We start from the raw sequence: 23761 nt of genomic DNA on the forward strand, positions 1-23761 counted from the left end.
GGTTAGAAGACTTGGTTTTGAATCCTGGCTCCGCTGCTTTGTTGTTGCATAATCCTGGACAAGTCACTGCCCTAGCTAGACTTCTGTTTTTTCATGTATGAAATGAAGGTTTTAAACTCAGTGGTTTCTAACATTTCTTCCAGTTTTAAATCTGAACCAATAATTCTCCTTTTTAGTATAGACATAGTTTACTAATGCTCACTAGAATTGTTTTTTTTTTCTTTGTAAAAATACACATGTGCTTTGTAGTTCATTAATCATTTGATGTGCTTATGAAGAGAAGCAGGCATTGTAAGATTCTTTATTTAATAGTCTTTCTCTGCCTTTCCCTTACCCTTTCCTTAGCCTGTCCAGTAAATATATATATTTTTTTCAGAGGCAGAATTGAGTGAATATAAGATTCTGGATCTTAGACCTAAGAAGGGTACTCAAATATTGTAGGAATTAGAGCTGGAAGGGACCCTAGAAAGAGCATTATGTTCAACACATAAATGGGAATTTCTCCTAAATCATTCTTGACAAGTGGCCATCCAGGTTCTGCTTGAGTACTGGCAGTGATTGGGAGATCACTACCTTCCCAAAGTAGCTCATCTCATTGGGGGCTCCTCTCATTGTTATGAAGTTTTCCCTTAGCTAGTTAAAATCTGCTTTTCTGTTATTTCTGCTCATTGCTCTGAACAGAACAAGTTGAATTTTTTTATTGTGATAGCTCCTCAGATATGTTTAGACAAAGTATCCTGTCTGAGCTAAATCTTTTCTTCCTTGGTTTAATCATTTCTGATTTTTTCAGAGGGCCCCCTTCTAGCATAATCTGAAGCTCCACTTATCCCATACTTAGTTTTGTCAGTGTCTTTCCTAAGATGTCAAGTCAGAACTGAGAACTAAGCCTCATGGGGTTTCACCAGGGCAGAGCACTCTGGAACTACTACAGTGTGGTAATGTCTTTATAATCAAAGAGCAAAGCAGAATTGAAAGGAACTTTAGAGATTATCTGTTGCAACCTTTTTATTTTGGAGATGATTACAAGGGCCTGTAGGGGAAAAGGTAACTATTGTTGGAGGAATTAGGAACAGAAACCACATCTCCTAGTGTGCTGGCCATAACTCTCCCATCTTTCAGTCTAGCTAATGCACTATGGAGCTAATTTAGTGGAGTAAACCATACTCAGAACTCGATTAAACTTAGTTAATAATGAATATTGACATAATGGAGCAAGGCTTCTTAATAAACTCAAATGATCCCAAAGCCTCATTTTAGGTAATTGTTTAAAACCTTTTTCATCATAGAGTTTCTGTCTAGAGATGTTAACACATTTGCCTGGCTTGAGTTTCGTTTTCTCTTTTGTCCCTTTCTGAAGTCTGTAGAGAAATAGAGTAACAAAAGGAGCAGAGTCAGGCATAGAGAACAGAATTCATACAGATTGGATAATAAGTCCATGAAAAGTTAAGAAGATTAGATACTGAATGAAGCCTTTTCTTGCTTATAGGTTTTATTGACAGGCTTACTTTTCTAGGTAATGACTGGCTTCTCCTCCTGGGAAGTTATTTATTTTCTTTTCGATTGTTATATATCATCTCCTTTAAAAGGGATTAGGGTTATGAATTTTAAATAGGGGCTAAGTTTACATGTAAGTCATGGAATTGGACATGACAAAGAAATTAAGATTTTTTACATTTGCCACAAACCAAGCTGGCCTGCCCCAAGAACTTAGGACATAATAGTTCTGCCATCTGGTGGCCTACCTAAAAGGCTCCTTGGATTTAAAATGACTCAGTAGCATATAGACATGATCAGCTTCTGCAAAAGACTTAGGATCTTTTTTTTTTTTTGAGCTAAAGGAGACCTGACTGCTCATATAGCCCAATTGTCTCATTTTATAGATAAGAAACTGAGTCCCAAAGAGATATAAGTGACTTGATTGCAGTCACACAAGTATTAATTGGCAGAGCAGAATTCAGATCAAGGTCCTTGACTCTAGAATCTAGAGTCCTGGACTTTTTTTCTCCTGGACCTTTTGACTTCTTCTTGGACGCACTTTGTGCGTAGGAATCATGTTTTATGGATTAGTGCCCTGTGGTACTGATTGTGTTAGTATTACAATTGATTGAATTGATTGATTTGTATTAAACTACCAGAGAGATTTAAGACAACTCCCCAGAGAAAAGAGTTACTTTATTTTATTTTTTAAAAATTTCTCATGGTAAAAGAAGAGATCCTTTAATTGGTATTAAATGAAGTGGAGGATATGAGTTAGGTTTTAGTTAACTTCTCAGAAATTTGTCTATAATAGATACCAGAGAAGGGAACATTTTCCAGATTTTTTTTTTTTCCAAATTCCAGTTCTGCCAGAGACTTTGCTTCAGGCTGTTGATGTTATAATGCCTGTAATTCAAAAAGTTCTGCCCCAACTTAATTTTAAAATTATATTAAATATTAACAATGAGCAACTACATGGTGTGATGGATATCTTCTTGAGTTCAAATTTGGCCTCAGATTCCACTAATTGTATGAACCTGGACAAGTCAAATCCTGCTTGACTGAAACCAAATAACAGCAACGACCAAATAAATAGTAAAAGTCCTTGAACTAAAGACATTTTCTATTTTCGTAGAGACAGAATCACCAGGTTGGTTGGGGGCTTCTGAGGTCTTCCAGGCAAGCCAGTGTCCATCTGACCAAAAGTCTCTTTGAAACTTCCTGACAAGTCACTGAATTTAAAATACAATTTATTTGAAAACATGATTATTGAATATATTAAGTTAATCTAATAATGAAAGTATCCACATGTTATACTTTGAAAGTTTTAATTTGTTTCAGATAAAAATTTTTTTTCACTAAACATTTTTACTTTTTAGGAAAATCTACAAATGGTATTTCTAATGCTATATGACAATAGAAAGTTATGGATCTTAAATATTCATTTTTTTAATGTAGCATAAAAGTACAAGAAAACACAGCAGCATTTGTACGGGCTATACAACAGCATGTAAATCCTGATACACAATTGGTATGTAAAAGCTGATTTAATAAATTATTTATTATTTTTTAATATTTTCTTAATATTTCTATCTTATCCAAAAGAGAGAATTTTAACACACATATTTCTACCCATCCTTGTGCCTGTTGTCACTGGGAACCCCATAGCTATAGTTCCTCTGCACAGCACAGTGGCAAGCGGGAAGCTTAGGCTATAGTCAAAAAATTGCTCATTTCCTGAAATATTAATGCCAGTGGGATTTTCCAGCCATACTTTTAATTTTTTATTTTTGTTTTTTTGAAACGTTTAGGGGGCAGTGGATAGGACATCAGCCCTGAAGTCAGGAGAACCTGAGTTCAAATCTTACTAAAGAGACTTAACACTTCCTAGGTGTATGATCCTGGGCAAGTCACTTAACCCCAATTGCCTCAGCAAAATAAAACAAAATAAAATAAACAAACAATTAAGTAAAGAAATAAATAAATGAAATAATGTTTAGGTTGGCATTTGGATACAGAATGTTCCATATTTTGCCTTTTAAATGCATTACAATTTGATGGAAGTGGATTTGGGGGTCCAAAGGAGGGAGGCAGTGCAGTCATTTCATTCCACAAGGCTCTAGGGGTAGATGGGGGAGAAGATGAAAGAAAATTAATCAGATGGTGGAAGGACCAGGAAGGTGTGCTTCCACAGGGTATAGGCTTGTTCCAAAGTAGGGGAGGAGCATTAAAAACACCAAGCATACTGAAATATCATTCTTCTCACTTTCCACCTGCTTCTCCCATTTGCCTCCAAGGTATTAGAAGCAAGGTGTACTTACAAAAGAGGCCAATTTGACATTGAAATTCCAAGTACTTAAAGCTAATAAACATGGAATGGGATACCTGAAGAGCCCATGAGTTCTCCTTCATTGAAGATTGTCAAATAAAGGAGAGATGACTACTTTCTTTAAGTTTGGGTTGGACTAAGATGCTGAGGTCTCTAGAACACTGAGATTCTGCTTTAGAGAAGGGAGTTAGAGAATAGATGACTGATAAAAGAGTATTTCTGTTATAATTAATCTACATGCAGAAGGGCTAAGAATTTACAAATGTCTATTAAGATTTGATTCCAGGGAATGAAAGCAAAACATTTGAAGCATACTATAGGGATTCCTAATCTGGAGTTTATGAACTTTTAAAAAAAAGTTTGATAACTACATTTCAAATATTCATTTCCTTTATAGCCCTATGTGTTTTAGAATTTAAAAACATTATTCTGAGGAGCCCATAGGCTATACTAGATTGCTCAAGGGGTCCATGACATAAAAAGATTATTATTATTATTATTATTATAGCTGGCATTTATATAGAGCTTTAAGGTTTGCATGTTACAAATATTTTATTCTCAAAATAACTATAGGGTGATGGTTCTGTCCTTATTTAGAGCAGGAATTCTTTTTTTTATTAAATGTTTTTATTTTAAAAATATGCATGGATAATAATTTTAACATTTCACCCTTGGAAAACCTTGTGTTATAAATTTTTTCACTCCCTTTGCCTTCCTTCTTCCCCTAAATGGCAAGTAATTCAATATATGTTAAACATGTGCAATTCTTCTATATATATGAAACAGGAATTCTTAATCTGGAGTTTGCGAATTGTTTAAAAATAGATAACTATTTCAATTAAATTGATTTCCTTTGTATATTATGTACTCAAAAACATTTTATGAGAAAGGTTTATAGACTTCACCAGACTGCTGTGCAATGACCCCTCAAAAATGATCAAGAATCTCTTTTGTAAAATATTAAAAATGTGTTGTATTTGTGGGAATAAAACTCTAGTAGCTAGAAAAAATGACACTTTGAAGCATCAATAATCATTTCATTTGTTTTCTGTTGCTTTTGTTTAGGTAATGTGTGTCCTTCCTTCAACTCAAAAGGACTGCTATGATTCAATTAAAAGGTTTTTGAGCCTGGATTATCCAATCCCAAGCCAGTGTGTTCTAGCTCGAACCCTGAACCGCCATGGAATGATGATGAGCATTGCCACGAAGATTGCCATGCAGGTGGTCTGCAAGCTTGGAGGAGAGTTGTGGGCAGTAGAGATACCGGTGAGGGATCTGCTATGAGGCTTTGTGACTTTGAGGCTGAGTGGGAGAAAAATTCTCCCTCATCCTAGAAATTATTTGGTTCTTTCATCCAGATCAGTCAGAAAGTGAGTCAGACGGATCTGTGAGGTGTCCAACATTGTCCAAAATGCGTCTTACTGTTCTTAGGAAGTTGCCTTGGACACTAAGAGATGAAGTCATTTGTCCAGGCTCATACAGCCACTATGTGTCAGAGGGAGGACGGGAACCCAGCTTTCCCTGATTTTGAAGATAGGTCTCCCACAGGAGGTAAAGGAACAATATGAGGAGTCCATGAAAATTGGTAGGACAGGACTTTAGTTCAGGGGCAAGGGATTGTGGTGGGGAGTGTTGACATAAAATCTTTAGCCACTAGTCAGTCTCATTTTCAAATAGGGTGGCGAGTGGAAGGTATGCCCAGCTTGGCATTGGGCCTAGGTTTGGCTCCTACTTCTGATACCAGCTAGCTAGATAACCCTGAACAAGTCAGTTGTCTTCAGGATTTATCTATTAAGTTTTAGAAAGGTGGTTATTTGCTGTGGGAAGTTCATGTGTTGGTGAAATTCCAGATTCTTCCTATATGTGTGCAATGCCATTCAAAAGAGATATATCCTCGGTGTTCTCACTCTCTCTGCCTCTTTCCTCTTCCTTACCCCCTTCCCTCTTTTCTCTCACTCTCTCTTTGGCTGTCTTTTCTCCTCTTTCTATCTCTCTCTTTTTCTCTTTTCCCTTTCTGTCCCTCCCCTACCTCTCCTTTCCCCCCCTCTTTCTCTCTCGCTTCCTCTTCTTCCTCTCATTTCTCCTTTCCCTTCCTCTTCCCTTTTCTATCTCTTGCCATTTCTCTCTTTCTTCCCCCCCCCCTTCTCTCTTTTCTCTTTCTGACTTCTTCAGCTCCTTCATCTTCTTTATCTGTAGGCCAGTGTGACTCCCAGAACAGTTCTAGCCTCTCTCCTGAGCGCCATCCCACATTAACACCTGTGTATTAGGCATTTCATACTTAGGTGTATCTAACATCTAAGCATCCCAATCCTGGACTCATTACCTTTTCCCAAGCCTATCCCTTTTCCAGATTTCCTTCTTTCTGTAGAGGGCACCAGCATTCTCCCAATCATGCAAATGCTACTCAGCCTTCTTTGAGTTACTTCTCACATTCAGTCACCTGCTAAATCTTGCTATGTTTACCTGCACAACGTCTTTTACTTGGGACTTCTACTCTCTTATCTTATTGTCATCAGACATCACCTGGATTATTTCAGTGGCTCCCTTTCTCTCATCATTTCATTTAGTCATCTTGCCTTCTTGCTGTTGTTATCCACTGCATCCTGTCTTCATTCTCTCTGCCTCTGTTCTGGCCATCCTTCCATGCCTGGAATACTCTGCTTCCTGATTTCTACCTCATTGAATACTTAATTCAAGAGTGAGCGCAAGCACCACCACCTATGTGAAATATTCCTCAGTCCTCCAACTACTGGTGCCCTCCATCTCTAAATTAGTTTGTATTTCCTTAGATTTATTTCAAAGTACTTATATCAGTTCACAAACATTTGTTAAATACTTACTTATTTGTTAAATACTAAATACCTATATATATTGTATACATAGTATAGTTAAATACTAAACTAGGGATACAAGTATAAAGAACAAAATCACTCCTACTTTCATGGAGCTTACATTCTAATATGTATACTGTGTCCTCTGACTGAATGGAAGCTCCTTGAAGACAGGGATTTTAAAATTTTGTCTTTGTATCTCTAGTGTCCACTACAATACCTAGTGCTTAATGTTATTTATTGGTTGATTGATAGATCTCTTCTTTACTACCCTTTAGGCACATTGTTGTTGTTTTTTGCTTAACCTTTTCTGTTTCTTATTGAATAATATATTTTAACCTGATACTCCTAACATCTTATTAGTTGAAAAAATTATTTTCCTTAAACTAAATACTGTTTGAGAGAGAATTGCCCTCATATACTTCATTACTACATTATTGATTTGTGAAAAATGGAATTTCACAGCTCAAGTCGCTTATGGTTGTTGGAATTGATGTCAGCAAAGAAACATGCACCAAGGGATACTCAGCAGTTGGATTTGTAGCCAGCAGCAATTCTAGAATTACCAGGTACATTTTAAGTTACAACCTGCTGAGTAATTATTTGATTAATGTCAAGCACTTATTTGTGCGAAAATACATACTTTCTAAGCAGTGTTTTAAAGTTAACTAGAAGCCAGACTGTTAAGATATAATTTTGAGTCCCTTTGTCTACCTGTTGCAATTCTTCCCTTTTCCTTCTCTTTCCACATTCCCCCTCTTTGCTGAAACCCACCTGCCCTCTCAATTAAAAGAGATTGCTCTCAGATTTTTTTTCCTAACTTGATATATACTTTCCCTTTATATTTATTATCCAATTAATGTAATAGTTACTTCAGTGACAGGGTAATATAATAGATAGAGAACTAGCCAGGCTTGGAGTCCACAAGACTCATATTGAAGTACAACATACTGACTTGGTGACCCTAGGTAAGCCACCTAACCTCTTAGTGCCCTCAGGTAGCTTTGTAAGGTATAGAGAATTTTTAGTTTGCATCAGTAGAGAGAATTTCTATGCAGAAAGTTTCTCAAAGCAATGAAAATCACAGATATAGACCAAAAGGTAACCTGATAAAAATAAGGATTATTTGCATTAATATCTTATCTTCCCCCACTAGATTGCAAGTTCCTTGATGGCAGGGACTGTATTGTTTTTCATTTTTGTATCCCCAGAGTCTACATATAGTAGATGCTTAAGAAATGTTTGTCAGAATGTTTCTTGTTTAAAGTTGATTGGTATAATCAGCTGATGTTGATGAGATCCTGAACAATGTGTTGGACAGAGAGAAAGTAAAGAATTGATTCCTGAGGCAAGCAGGGAAAAGGCGCTGATTAGTTTAGCTCCATGGTCCCACTGTCTGGGGAGGTGGTTCAGTCAGAAATCCAAGTTATATTAAATCCCTGAGGTCTACTCTCTTTAGGGGTCTTGGGCAGGCTCACCTTTCTGTGCTCTGTCAGAAATCCCAACCGTGTCCCTGAGGTTAAATTTTCCCTATAAAAACTACCTGTGGGCTCTGCCATGGCTGCTACCTTCTTTTGGGTCAGTCCGCCATGGCATGCTGCCTGTGGTGTCTTTCTCTTTACCTCTCCCCTATGCCACATGGTACTTTCTAACCCTACCCTGTCTTGTGGAGTCTCTCCTAGCCCCCTTCTCCTCCTTACAGCTAACTGTTAGGTGCTAAGTTCCCTTCAGGATTGAGCCTACCAGCTAAGGACGTGCCCCAACTTCGTGGGGTGCTCCCTTTCTACAGAGAAATTGTGAGTCCACTGAGGCACTGGTCTTCCACTGTATTTCATAATTATCATTCCTATGTCTGTGTATCCCTTCATTTTGTCTGTAGCCCCATTCTCCTAAATAAATCTACCTTGTGTCAAAGAGAATGACGATTGCAAATTTGTCACATATTTATTTTGAACTAGATATTACTATTCTGGCCACATTAATGTGGGTGATGTAGATGGTAGACACTAAAAGCTGGGGTTTGGTCATGTGACAAGTTTACAATGGCCATTTTCTTTAACAAAAGGTAGATTTATTTAGAGGAATGGGGTTGCAGACAAAATGAAGGGATACCATAGACACTGGGAATGGTAAATAGAAATAGAGTTGGGAGAGCATATGGTTAGAAGAGAAAGGAATTTAGAAGAATCTGTTGAAGGAATATGTCTTAGGATCTAAGCCTGCCATTGACAGGCAGGTTAGAGAAATGAGCAAACTAGCCAGAATTAGCTGTAGTAAGGAGAAAGGCACATTAAGGGAAACGTTTTATGGGGGAGAGAGTACCACATAGTGGGCTTAGTCCTAAAGAGAACACAGCAAAGATCTTCATGGTAAGCAGATCTTTTACAGGGGGAAAATAGCCTGGGATGTTTCTCAGGGAGACCAGAGAAGTAAAGGTGAGAAGTTAGAGGGAGGGATCAGGAGCCAGGTGGCAGACTTGCTTAAAGACGTGCCAATCAAGATAGTCTGGGAAAGCTAGCTTCTTAACTTAGGGTAATTAGAAAAGTCTGGGAAAGCTAAGTTCCCATCAAGGTTGTCTCAAAGGTTGTTGTGACCATCTTTGAAATTGCTAACTGCATTGGAGACAGGATGGATGAATTAACAATAGACCCTCACTGCTCATAATTTGTAGAACAGGATTTGGGACTCCATTTGAGCATCTTCTTGAGGCAATAGAGTAAGTTACATCAGTGGCACAGACAGCACTTTTATGTTGAATTCCTGTGCTTTTAGTGGAGTTTCTGTAACCTTGGGGTATAAGCCCAGCAGTAGCACTGCCCCCTTCTCCTCCTTATAGCTAATTCTGTTAGGGTGCTAAGTCCCCTTCAGGATTTAGCCTGCCAGCTAAGGACATACCCCAGGGTTGTAGAGCTAATAAGTATTTGAGGCCAGATTTGAATTTAGGAAGATGAGTCTTCCTGTCTTCAGGTCTGGCACTGTATTTACTGTATCCCCATGCTATTCTACTCTGGGAGTCACTGCTCCTAAGGGATTTACATCAGGTGATATATTGTTGTTTGTCCTTCATTTTTGAAGAGGACTATGACTTCAGGGATGATGCAAGTGAATTGGATTTATGTGAAGGAGGGTTGTGCAAGGTTTTCTTTGTTCTACTCACTTCACTAAGCATCAGTTCATGTAAGTCTCTCCAGGCCTTTTTGAAATCATCCTGCTGGTTGTTTCTTATAGAACAATAATATTTCATAATATCCATCTACCATAACTTATTCAACCACTCCCCAGCTGATGGGCAACCATTCCAGTAAGCCATTTGATTTTTTAAAATTTTATTGATAACATCTGCTCTTATATCATTCTTATTTCTCAGTGTGTTTCTCTCTCTTTAGCTGGAGAGCCATTTTTTTTTTCTGAAAAAGAAAGAAGAAAAAAAGTAGTTCGGCAAAACTAACATAAACATCTGGCTGGAAGTATATGCAGTGTTTCATATTCAATTTCTCCCTCTGCAAAGAGGGAAAGGAAATACATGTTCCAGCTCTCTTTAGCCCTTGCTATTAGTGATCAGTGATTGTTTCATGGTTTTAGGCTAAATCTGGATAGAACTTAAAAGGGGAGCATGAATTTTAGAGTAAGAACCAATTACCAGTTTTGAGAAAATGTTAAATGTTGTAGATTGACTTCTTGAACTTTGCTTTTTCTCTCTTTTTTTTAAAAGATGGTTTTCCCGCTGTATTCTTCAGAACACAAAGACAGATATTGCAGATTGCTTGAAAGTTTGCATGAAAGGTACTGTGAATTGCACAAAGACATTCAGTAGCTATTTGCATTTATAAAACTTAGAGATAGGACAAAACAAAAACTGAAGAAAGTATGAGAATGCAAATCATCAGAATTATGATAGAAATTAGATGAATAGAAAACAAGATGACTTTTTAAGCATTCAATAAAGCCAAAAGTTGATTTTTAAAAGGAAAGCTAATCATTTGATAAATAATTGGGAAATTAAATTTTTAAAAGGAATAGGAAACGTGAATGGCCAATGTTAGAAATGAGAAAATGAATGTAAAAGACATAAAGCGAATAATCTAGACTGGCACACATAGCTTTATTGCTAATCAGTTTGAACTTTTATAAGAGATGCATTAATAGCTACTGAAAATATTAAATATATACATGAACAGAAATGGAAATAGATAATTTAAATATGTTTCCAGAAGAAGAAAGCAAATAGTTAATTGTCAATAAACATTTATTAAGCTTCTCTTAAGTGTGGGGAGAGGGAAGAGAATAAGCATTTATATAGCACTTATTATGTGCCAGGCACTGTGCTAAACAGTTTACAAATATTATCTTTTTGATTCTCATAAGCTCCCTTGTGAGGTAGATATCCCCATTTTAAAGTTGAGGACTTTGAATCACTCATTGTCAGTATGAGAGACACCAAGAAAGCAGGTAGCCAGGTTACCATGGTCAAGTCACTCAAGCTGATCTCTTCATTTGTCCCATCATGTGAGAAAGGTAATAACTTTTAGTGACAACAGGTAAATCTGATGAAAGCTGAGGAGCAGCCATTATCAGCCCCCAAAAATAACTAACCTGGAGGGGTGCTCCAGAATTGTTCAAGATTAGCCCTTTACAGGCATGAAAAGAGATAGGCTTTGGGAATTGGGACTAGCAGTTATGAGTGTTTGGGGATTTCTGGGGTAAAGGTAAGAATTAGGCATAAAGTGGAATTGGGAGGAACAGTGCAGAAAAGCATGGATCCACCTAAAAGGAATAGGGTGGTCAGATGGGTGGTGGATTTAGGAATTGTTAGGTGGGCTTCAGAGCGAGGGCTAGAGGAGAAAACTCATTGATAATATAGAGCAGGGGTCCTCAAACTACAGCCCGTGGGCCAGATGTGGCAGCTGAGGACGATTTTTCCCCTCACCCAGGGCTATGAAGTTTCTTTATTTAAAGGCCCACAAAACAAAGTTTTTGTTTTTACTATAGTCTGGCCCTCCAACAGTCTGAGGGACAGTGAACTGGCCCCCTATTTAAAAAGTTTGAGGACCCCTGATATAGTGGATTGCAGAAGTTTGAAGCAAAGGATTTTGCTGCACATTATATCAACAACCAAAAAGCATATATAAATTGCTACATGCTAAGCCCAAAAGGTAGGAAAAAAGGCAGAGCACCATCCCTACCTTCAAGGGGCTTGCATTCTAATGGAAAAGATCACATATAAATAAATGGCTGCATGCATGATTGACCTTGGAGTTTCTCCCTTCTGAGTAAAGACTATGGGTGAGCAGCAGCAGATGAGTGCTGGGTAAATGTAGTTATTCTTAATGAAGTTATTAGCCTGCCTGTCTGCCTCATGATTTCCCACCTTCCAGGAATGCTGAGCACATTTACTTAGACAACAGTGAGAATGGTGGCAATATTGGGGATTCCTAATGTATGGTAAGTTTTGTATCAAGAAATTCTGTTCTACAGCTACACCTGAATCCTGAAAACTGGCTCAGAGAAGGATGCTATGGCCCCAAGGTTGATTAGGGGAGGGAGATGAGCTTATTAATATGATTCTTCATCATTACTGGAAATAATACTAAGAGCAAGTAGAAGTTAGTGCCACACCTGTGTATACTTGTATCTACCAATAGCAGTACATACATCCTGCAGGTGCTCTTTTTCTATTTTCAAAGGACAAGCAAAACCTAAATGATGTCCCTGTGAAATTGATTAGCAAGAGAGAATATTTTTGTTTAAACATGTTTATGTTTATGTTTTTTATAAAACCTGAATGTGGCCTATAATCAGTGTTATTTTTCAGTTTGTAGCTGTGTATTTTTTCCTTTCAAAGAAATCTCATTATAGGATTTTGGGCCATATGTAGGGGATAGTTAGTATTTGGAATAATATAGAGTTTCCTTGTTTTTTAAACTTAATAGTTGGATTTGTGATTGGCATAATTTATAAGCATATCTTACAATAATCACTAAAAATATCAGGAATGTTTAGGCACAGAAAAGCAAGTGGAATTGACAGATATGTTACAAGTAAGGATAATAGATGAATAGTTTTCCTATCCATGAAATACTAAAAGATCCAGAGGCAGGTCTCCAGCATGGTGAACAGATCTTCTGTTGAAGATTCATGGGAAGATTTATGAAGATCCAAACACAAGCAAGACTGATGCAAAATAAATAAATATGTTGGGCTCATATGTGCACAAAAACAAGGGGAACTGTCATGGATATGATCCTGGGTCCATTTAAATATGATGGATCCATCAAAATGATGAAATATCTATTATGGAGCATTATATGGCACAATACTATTCCAGCTTGTAAGGGTTTCTATCAATGTTTTCTGTTGGCTCTTTGTTACTTTTTTATTGGAATAACTTAGATAATAGTGGGTGACAATGTTTCCAAAATGTTTTACCAATGAAAACAGGGGCCAAACAGAGGAATACTCATATCATTTCTTTGAAGAGCAAAATATTGCAACAAAAGATTATCTTACTAAGAATTTTTACTAAACAGTGTTGACAACTAGAAGTGTTAAAAAATAAACCACAAAAACCATAAATTATTGCAAGTAGAAGTTACAGATAAATTGACATCTTAGGAAGGGAGAAAAATGGATATCAAAATCTTATAAAAGTAAATGTCAAAAACTAATACATAAATTTGAAGAAAAAAAAGGAAAAAAATTAATGTAAAAGTCAGTTAATAAACATTAAGTACCCCAAAAAAGTAAAGAATGTTCCTCAAAATAATTTTTTAAGAGTTTTCCCATTTTTTTTTTTGTTCTGGTAGGAGGTATTTCAATAGTCAGATGCACTGTTTTATATGATAATATCATAGGTGACAACGGCACCTTCCTTTTAGTATTGTTATGAGGATCAAATTGGATAATTGTGGAGTGCTTGACATATAGGAAGTACATTATAAGTGTTAGCTGTCGTTATTACTATTTACCTGAAAAATTAGGAAAAAATGGGAGTATTCTCTTCATCACCTTATAAGAATGAAAATTTGGTAACTTATACTTCTTGGATTGATCTTGTCTTTCACAGGAGCACTTAACAAGTGGTACAGATATAATAATTGCTTTCCATCACGCATCATTGTGTATCGCGATGGTGTTGGGGATGGTATGCTCCAGACAATTGTGGATTATGAGGTTCCACAGCTGCTGAGCAGTTTCAGAGATTCCAATTCTAATTACAGGTAATTAACTGTCTTCTCTCCTTTATCTCACTCAGAACTTTAGAAATTTAGTGTCACATTAAAGGTGACATTTTTTGATGTTTGGTATGAAATTGTATTTGATAAACAACATATGGAAACTGTGTCATTGTGCCTATTCCATGGCAGGTCATATTTTGATTAGATTCCATCACTCTGTGTTAGTTCTTTGGTAGATTTAAGTATGTGGGATTAAGGACATATGTGTGTGTATGTACATACACATACATACAGAGTAATCATAAATCTCTTCCTCTGCCACTTAAAAATGCCCATAGTGAACTAATTCAACTATTCTGGAGAGCAATTTGGAACTAGGACCAAAGAGCTATAAAACTGTGCATATCCTTTGATCTAGTAATAGTACTACTAGATCTAGATCCCAAAGAGTTAAAAAGGGAAAAGAATTTACTTGTATGAAATATTTATGGCAGCTCTTTTTTTTTTATTGTGGTTAAGAATTAGAAGTTGAGGGGATGCCCATCAGTAGCAGAATGACTGAACGAGTTGTGATATATAATTGTGTTGTGCAATATATATTGTGCTATAAGAAATGATAAAGCAGGTGGATTTCAATTAAAATCTGGAAAGATATAAACTGATGCAAAGTGAAGTGACCAATACCAGGAGAACATTGTACACAGGAACAGCAATGTTGTACAGTGATCAACTGAGAATAACTTAGTTTTTCTCAGCAATACAATGATCCAAGATAATCCAAAGGACTCATAATGAAAAATGCTATATCCTCTCCAGAAAAAGAACTGAAAGCTTCTGAATCCAGACTGAAACACTACTTTTCATTTTCTTTCTTTTTTTTTAGTTTTTTTTTTTCACAAAATGACTAACATGGAAATGTTTTACATGATTGCATATGTGTAATTTAACATGTTTACTGTCTCAGCAAAGGAGGAGAGGAGGGAGAGAGATAGAACTTGGAACTCAAAACCTCAAAAATGTTAAAAATTATATTTTCTCATAATAGGGGAAATATTTTAAAAAACACATATTAAAGTTAAAAAATAAAAATACCCACAGCTTTTAGGAATAAAGGTGAAAAAGAGAGCTTGCTTTTAGGGTGGCTCTTGTCTGAGGGAAGAAAACATTTCATTTACAAAAATAGGTATACAGTATTTTTCTGTCAAATAATTTAAAGCACTTCAGAAAGATCATTATCTTTCTAACTCCCCCAGGGAACCCTTGAATTGGGCAAATGTCCAGTAATATCACTTTTGCTTTATATAAAATGTTTCAGTATTTTAAAACTATAGGAGCCATGGCATAGTAGAGTGGGGGAGCCAAAAGACTTGAGTTCATGCGTTGCCTTTGATATATATATGGCTATATGACCGTGGGTAAGCTTTTTAAGTATTCTAGGCAACTTTTTTTTCAAATAATATTTTATTTTTCCAAAAACCTGCAAAGATAGTTTTCAACATTCACCTTTGCAAAACCTTGTATTCCAAGTTTTTCTCCCTCTCTCTCTTCCTCCCTTTCCCCAAGACAGCAAGCAATTCAGGTTAAACATGTGCAGTTTTTCTAAATATATTTCCACATTCATTGTGCTGCACAAGGAAAATCAGAATAAAAGGGAAAAAATGAGAAAGGAAAAAAACAACAAAAAGGTAAAGATACTTTTCTTTAAGCCACATTTAGTCTCCATAATTCTCTCTCTGGATGTGGATGGCACTTTCCATCACAAATCTATTGGAATTGTCTTGGATCATCTTATTGCTGAAAAGAACTAGGTAACTTTTTTATAGCTTTTTATTTACGAGATATATGCATGGGTATTTTTTCAGCATTGACAATTGCAAAACCTTTTGTTCCAATTTTTCCTCTCCTTCCTCCCACCCCTTTCCCCATATGGCAGGTTGACTAATACATGTTAAATATGTTAAAGTCTAAGTTAAATACAATATATGTATACATGTCCCAACAGTTATTTTGCTGTATAAAAAGAATTGAACTTTGAAATAGTGTACAATTAGCCTGTGAAGGAAATCAAAAATGCAGGTGGACAAAAATAGAAGGATTGGGAATTCTATGTAGTAGTTCATAGTCATCTCCCAGAGTTCTTTCGCTGGGTGTAGTTGGTTCAATTCATTACTGCTCTATTGGAATTGATTTGGTTCATTTCATTGCTGAGGATGGCCATGTCCATCAGAATTGATCATCATATAGTATTGTTGTTGAAGTATATCATGATCTCCTGGTCCTGCTCATTTCACTTAGCTGATCAGTTCATGTAAGTCTCTCCAAGCCTCTCTGTATTCATCCTGCTGGTCATTTCTTACAGAACAATAATATTCCATAACATTCATATACCACAATTTATTCAGCCATTCTTCAATTGAGGGGCATCCACTCAGTTTCCAGTTTCTAGCCACTACAAACAGGGCTGCCACAAACATTCTTGCACACACAGGTCCCTTTTCTTTAAGATTTCTTTGGGATATAAGCCCCGTAGTGACACTGCTGGGTCAAAGGGTATACACAGTTTGATAACTTTTTGGAGCTAGGTAACTTTTAAAGAGCATACGTTGCAGAGCAAGATTCCTGTGTAGAAAAAAAAATCATTGGTGCAGTCTCTATTTCCAAAAAGTGTTGTCATTTTAACCACAGAATGTGAAACATAGCACCATTTTAAAATTTTCATTCTTCTCATTTTTTCCATCATTCCAAGTCCCAAAGTGTCAGTGATTGTGGTGAGGAAAACATGCATCCCCAGATTCTTCACTGAAATGAACAGAACCCTGCAAAACCCGCCACTGGGTACTGTGATCGATTCAGAGGCCACACGTCCTGAATGGCAAGTATATATCAGACGATACCTTTCAGATTATATTATGTTTTGGAAATAGTGTTTTGTTCAATGCATCTTTGAGTTCCTTGATATCGATACTCTGTTGCAGTGATATCAGATTGCAGCCTATTCATGTCTGCTCATACAACTACTTATTATCAATCTTGGTATCATTCACATGTTGGAATCAAATGAGATATCATCATCATTATCATAACAATAACTAACACTCATAGAGCACTTACTGTGTACGAGAACTATGCTAAGCACCTGACAATTATTATCTCATTTGGTTTTCACAGCAATCCTAAGAGGAGCTGTTAGTATTATCCTCATGTTACAGATGACATAACTGAGGCAGATAGAAGCTAAGTGATTTCTCCAGAGTTACAAACCAAGAGTTGTCTGAGGCCAAATTTGAACTCAAGCCCTCCTGACTTCAGGCCCAGCTCTATCTATTGCCCCATTGCTATATTTATATAAATGCTAGTTTATTTTTTATTAGAAGTACTTTTCACATTAAACAAAACAAAGTGTTTTGAAAATCTTAAAATACTTTACAAATAGCAATTATCTTTTTTCTTTTTAATTAAAGCTTTTTATTTTCAAAATATATGCGTGTATAATTTTCAACATTCACCCTTGCAAAACCTTGCATTTCAAGTTTTTTTTCCCTCCCTTCCTCCCACCCCTCCCCTAGATGGCAAGTAAACCACTATGTTAAACAAGTGCAATTCTTCTATACATATTTCCATAAATATTATGAATAGCAACTCTTTATTGCCATTCATTAATGTTCTCTCTCCTCCCCATCATTTGCCCCCTTTATCTGCCCTTCATTCTTCTCTTTTCCTGCAGGTATGACTTTTACTTGATCAGCCAGAGTGCTCATCAGGGAACTGTTACTCCAACATATTATAATGTGATCTATGATGATAATGGATTAAAACCAGACCATATGCAGCGCCTGACCTACAAGTTATGTCATCTCTACTACAACTGGCCTGTAAGTGGATAAGCTTTGTCAGGATTTGAGCACTAGTCCTCAGCTTTCCCATTTAAGACTTGCCCAAGCCCTCATTCTGTGGGGAATATATATGTCAAAATGGCTATCTGATGAGGCTTTGGGGGTAGCTAAAGAAAGGGGGGAAAAGAGAAAGGGAAAGACCTGCCCAACTGAAGACAGTTCCAGAGCTTGGCAAGGAGAGATAAGAAGGGATTCCCAAATGATCAATGCAAAGAAATAGAAGAAAACAATAAAATGATAAGATAAAAAGATAAATCTCTTCAAGAAAACTAGAGATATTAAGGGACCATTTCATGCAAAAGGGCATGCTAAAAGACAAAAGCAGTAGGGACATAACAAGTAAGAAAGAATTAAGAGCTGGCAAGAATACATAGAAGAACTATACACTCAGATAACCATGATGGTGTGGTTACTGATCTAGAGCCAGTTATCCTGGCTCGTGAAGTCACGGGGGCTTTAGAAATGTGAGGCTAGTGGAGATGGTGGAATTCCAGCTGAGCCATTAAAGTCCTAGAAGATGCTGCTGCACTCAGTCTGCCAGCCAGTTCAGAAAGCTCAGACGTGCCCAGTGGATTGAAGAAGATCTCTTTGTGTCCCAATCATAAATCAGGGTAAAGCTACAACATCAGATTATCAAATACTTATTTTCATTCCACACATCAACAAAGCTTCTGCAAGCTGGGCTTCAGCAATATGTGAAATGAGAATTTGATGGCAGCCAAGGTTACACCTTTAGAACTTCAGGACTCTGATGTGATCAATCAGCAAAAAAGCAATCAGATGGAAAAAAGGGATTACAGAATCAATCAGCTAAAAAGCAATCAGATGGCAGAAAGAATTCTGGGGAGAATATAGGCTTTTTTAACCCAAACAGAAGGGCTGTGTCCAGTGCAAGCAGCTTCAATATAATTGCTAGGTGATGAGGAGAAATTTCAAAAGTGGTAAATGGAAGGGACTAGAAAGGTTAACTGCTTGGGGAAGAGGGTTTGCTTGTATTTTTACAGATGGAGAAGGAATCAGATGGGTGGCAATGTGCTGTATTTGCCTTGTCCTTTGGAAAGAGACAGAAAAAAGAGAAAAACCTCAGAACAAAGGAGAAGACTTAAAAAACATCTGACACTGAAAGAGCATGGCTGATAATGAGACTGTTAAAGAACTTTAAAACCAGCAGGAATCATTGGATTCCCTGAGATGAAAAATTGTTAAAAAGATTATTGTAGGACTTCAAAACTTGCAGAAATCATTGGATTCCTGGAACATGAAGTAATGGACAATAGATTCCTTTTGGATTATTTCTAGGACTTATGGACATATATAATTCCCATGTTGATTCATATTATTTGTTACATCACTACTAGCCTGTGTTATATTGCTATGTGCTTATGTAATGTATGTAATTATGTGTAATATCTCCCATACTAATGGATTTATGTATACCTGTTTTAAGAGTGAGCCCCTTCAGAAACCCACTAATCTGATTTGATTTCCCATTTCCTTTGGTGTTTTCATCTCCCTTCCTGAGACATCAGGGAGTGCGTGATCACCTCCTTTTGTGGTGTTCTCACCCCTTTTTTGAGCAGTCAGGGAAGGCGTGATCACCTTTTTTGGGGGTTCTCGCTTCCTTGAGAAGTCAGGGAGGTCATGACTACCTATGTTCTAAAAACAAAAGAAAGTGGGAGATGTTATGGGCCAGAACTCTGAACTTGAAACAAAGGATTCTTACAAGGTACTAAGTCAATGGAATTGATAGAGACGATAGTTATCTAATTTAGCAAGGTTCAGTATGATTGATTTAATCCTACAAGGAGATGTTATGGGCCAGAATTGAAACAAGGTACTAAGTGGAATTGAGGAGACAATGGTTAAATCTAGTTTAGTATTGATTTAATCCTACAACAAAATAATGGTTTCCCAGTGACATAATGATTGTTTTATACCGAGTGTGGAGCTTATAAGCAAGAAGCCTCAGCCAGGGAGATTCAGAGAGAGACAAGTGGACAGAAGTTTGGAGGCAGAAGGCTGGAGCACAAGCCCTTGGACTCAGAAATTCATCCCATCTCACACCACCTTGGTGGCAGGCTCTCCTCCTTCGTTTCCCCACTGAAACCAAGACTCCGGAAGGCCTCCAGAAGACTAGTCATGGTCCAAGTGAAGGAGATAGTGAAATGAAGACTTTGAAAGAGATAATAAAGGACTTAGACTTTAACCCCTGGCTGTACTCATGTGGTGATTACTGAACTGAAACGAAAGGTGCTCCCAGAGACCCCAAGAAAACTTCAACAGAGAACATCACATTTTAGAGAGAACACTACAAGAATTACCAGGAGAGCAGGCTTGTTTTCAAAGAAGCAAAGGAATTAGAGACCAAATTGCCAACATATGCTGGATTATGAAGAAAGCAAGGGAATTTCTGAAAAAACATCTACTTTTGTATCATTGACTACACTAAAATCTTTTACTTTTATGGATCACATACAAATGGGGCAAGTCCTCAAAGAAATGGGAATACCGAAGGCCAAGAACTAAACATGGGACTGCTGATTGATTTAAGATTGGAAAAGGAGTATGACAAAGCTATGTTATTGTTACATTCTTTAACTTATATATAAAGTACATCATGCTAAGTGCCACAAATCAGGAGCTGGAATTAAGGTTGCTTGGAGAAATATTGATAATTTCAATTGAAAATGAAGAAAAACTAAGAAGTCCTTTGATGAGGGTGAAAAGGAGAGGGAAAAAGCTGACTTGAACTTAACATCAAAAAACTAAGATCTTGGCAAATGATTTAATCACTTCCTGGCAAATGGAGAAGAAATGAAAGAAGTGTTAGGTTTTATATTCTTAGGCTCAAAAATCACTGCACATGGCAGTTGCAGCCATGAAATTAAGACACTTGCTCCTTGGAAGAAAAGCCATGACAAAAATGGATATCATACTTTAAAAAAAAAAAAATAAAATAAAGGCAGAGAGATCACCTTGCCAGCAAAGGTCCATGTAGTCAAACCTGTGGTTTTCCCCCATAGTTGTGTATGGCTGCGAAAGTTGGGTTGTAAGAAAGCTGAGTGCTGCAGAATTGGCACTTTGGTGCCAGAGAAGACGTTTGAGGGTCCTTGGACACCAAGGAGATTGATTCAGTCAGTACTTAGAGAAATTAATTCTGAAGCTGAAGCTTAAAAACTTTGGCCATGTGATGAGAAGATAAGACTCATTGGAAGAGACCTGGATATTGGGAAACATTGAAAACAAAAGAAAAAGGAGCGGATTAGAGTGGGGAGAGCCGAGTCAAACCAACCAGCGTACATTGCAGTAACCTGGGCACAAGGTGATGAGGGAAAGAATTAGGAGCAGTGTGTAGAAGTTGTAACTAGGCAGATTTATGCTTCATTAACAAAGCTATTCCTTCCCTTCCCCCAAAATAGCCCCCAACTCCTTAACCAGCTATCCAGAAGTGGAATGAGTTGGCTGTTTTTCACTTGGCGCTTTTAAGATGTGATAGATTACTTATTAGAGATTTGTGATAGTGGGGATATTTTCTTCAGCTATGGTTGGATTTGTTGGTATTTGCCATCCCCTTGCATCAGGATGTTTTCTCATTCTGTGTCTCCTTGGAGGAGTAAAGCCAGGGCTGGAGAATGTGGAAATTGCCTGTCTCTGCCCATAAATCTCCAAGGTGGCTGTTTACCTCGGGAGAACACGCCAGAGTGTGTTGTGGGACAAATAAGGGAACAGTGGAGTGGCAGGAGCAGTGAGACGAGGTCCTGTGTAAGGTAGCCAGGTTGTGCAGGGTTGCACCTTGGGTCCATAAGATGGGCCTTCCCATCTTGCTTCAGGTACCTCTAGCTATGTGGCCCTGACAAGCCACTCAGCCTCGGTCTGCCTCAGTTGTCTCAGCAGTAAATGGGTAGGTTGTTGGGAGAGGTAATAAGCCCACAAAATAATGGCACATAATAGGCATAAAAATGGCGCTGCTGCTGATGTGAACTAGGAGGTTGTGGGAACAAAAGAGCTTGGGGTGCGTGTGTGTGTGCTCGTATATGTGCATGTGTGTGCAAGAGATGGCCTGTACTCCCCTCCCAGGTCTTCTTACATCTTGTGTTTGCTCAGGTTTGCTCATTTGCATGGTTGTCAAACAACTCTAACCCAGCACAAAGTCCATCTCCGTTCATGATGCATTCTACACGTTACCTTGTTTTTCAGCATGATATACAGTTTTCTCTTGGCTGAGTTTAGTTATTGTTTAAATCAGGCAGGTCATGATAATTATTAGCAAGGAGAAAAGCCACAAGTAAATTGAATTATATGTGGAATTAGCTGTTAGGAATTTTTTTAGATAGAGTGCAGCTCATAAATTGATACTAAATTAATTGAATGCTTTTTTTTTCCCCTTCTCTTTCCAGGGTTTAATTAAGATCCCAGCACCATGTCAGTATGCTCATAAACTGACCTTTTTGGTGGGACAGAGTATCCACAGAGAACCCAGTATGGAGTTAGCTGACTGTCTTTTCTACCTGTGATGAAAAAACTACATAGCCCCATTGGAAGAACAATTTCAGTTGTGATTCTTTGTGTGGATTTCATCACCCCCATTCCATCAAAGTGATAAGTTCTGTTTAATTTCTGAAGAGAACCCTAGAGCAGAAAGCTGTCATAGAAAGTGTCTTTTTTTTTTTAATTAATGTTTAAAAACTTTATTGTGGTAAAGAGTAGTTCATGCTTCCCATTACCTGTCATGGATGCTGCACAACGTTTTAACATCTCAGCATGGAAGTTTATGGGCAAAATCTATGGGCTTTAATTCCTTAACATTTAAAGAGGGGTTCTTTTTCATATTCTCTTTTTCTAAGTTTTGGTTAAAATAATGTTTAGAAAATAAAAGCTATTGCAAGTATTAATGCTTTCTATTTTTTTATTTTTAGATGACCAGAAACTTCCCACACAACACCTCTCCCCCCAAAAACCAATTAGCTAAGGCTTTGCTTCTTCCTCTGTCCTGAGACTGTCACTTATTCCTTACAATCTTTTATTGTGTTTTCATTTTTTAAAAACTTATGGAATAAAGCAAACATCTGTAACATAATACAATAAAAAAGATGCTTGCACATGAAACTGCAGATCTACTATTCACAACTTACTATTCCTGTCAAACATAGAACAAAATTATCATGTAAATTTCTTTCTTTTCTTTTTTTCTCAATCTCCCTCTTTCCCCCACTTCTTGGGATGTGTGTGTGTGTGTAAAATTGTTCTATATATACTTCCATTTATCATTTCTTTCTCTGAATCAGATAGCATTTTTTTCATATGCCCTTTATAGTTAATTTGGGTATTTATAATAGTCAGAATAACTTATTTGCTCAATGTTGTCCTTAAAACAATACTATATACAGTATTCTCTTGTTTCTGCTCATTTCTCTCTTCATTATTTTGTGCAAGTCTTTCCATGTTTTTCTAAAATCATTGAGCTCATTTCTTATAGCACAATAGTATTTCATCATAATCATATAGCACAGTTTTTTCTTTCCAGTGCAGAACCAAGATTCTTTCCTTCAATTCCAAATACTTACTTAGGCTTCCCTCACTTATTTTCTCTTTTCTTCCTGTTCATTTTGCTTCTCTTCAGTTGATTCACTTACTCAAATTTTCCAAGCTTAATTAAATGGCTTTGTTGGTTGGTTTGTTTTCTCATTCATTCATTTACACTACAAACATATTAAGCACCTACTATATACAAGATATCTTCTAAACCCTGGGAATAGAAAGACAAAAATGAGATACTCCTTTATTTTAAATAATTTACATTATATAGGGAGAGAGGTTAGGAGTTAACTATATCATTCCCATATTTTAAGTGTTTTATTCTTTACTCCCTGTTTGCCAAATTACTTCCCTCTCATTGCCTATAAAACTCTCAAAATCGTGTCTCTCACAAAGAAGAAAGAAAGGTAATTTTTTTTGAAACATGGATTTAAGCATTTCACTCTTGACTTTCTGTCTCCATGGCCAGGTCAAAATGTATTCAGCTGATGGTGTTGATTTTGTGTAATTTTATATGTAAAG

The 23761-nt window shown here is 37.0% G+C and overlaps 1 protein-coding gene across 3 annotated transcripts in view; it reads left to right on the plus strand.

Moving 5' to 3' along the window:
* PIWIL4 (piwi like RNA-mediated gene silencing 4) overlaps positions 1-22586 on the plus strand; it is a 57798-nt gene extending 35212 nt beyond the window's left edge. For all 3 annotated transcript variants that reach the window (XM_031961024.1, XM_031961025.1, XM_023499500.2), the window contains exons 14-21: positions 2935-3007; positions 4871-5071; positions 7102-7205; positions 10349-10419; positions 13700-13853; positions 16558-16683; positions 17536-17683; positions 22102-22586. In XM_031961024.1, coding sequence (XP_031816884.1) covers positions 2935-3007; positions 4871-5071; positions 7102-7205; positions 10349-10419; positions 13700-13853; positions 16558-16683; positions 17536-17683; positions 22102-22218 — 994 coding nt within the window. In that variant the 3' untranslated portion in view covers positions 22219-22586. The remainder of the gene's footprint in view (positions 1-2934; positions 3008-4870; positions 5072-7101; positions 7206-10348; positions 10420-13699; positions 13854-16557; positions 16684-17535; positions 17684-22101) is intronic.
* The last annotated feature ends 1175 nt before the right edge of the window (positions 22587-23761 follow it).

The sequence above is a fragment of the Sarcophilus harrisii genome, chromosome 3, assembly GCF_902635505.1.
Source record: "Sarcophilus harrisii chromosome 3, mSarHar1.11, whole genome shotgun sequence".
Taxonomy (NCBI): Eukaryota; Metazoa; Chordata; class Mammalia; order Dasyuromorphia; family Dasyuridae; genus Sarcophilus; species Sarcophilus harrisii.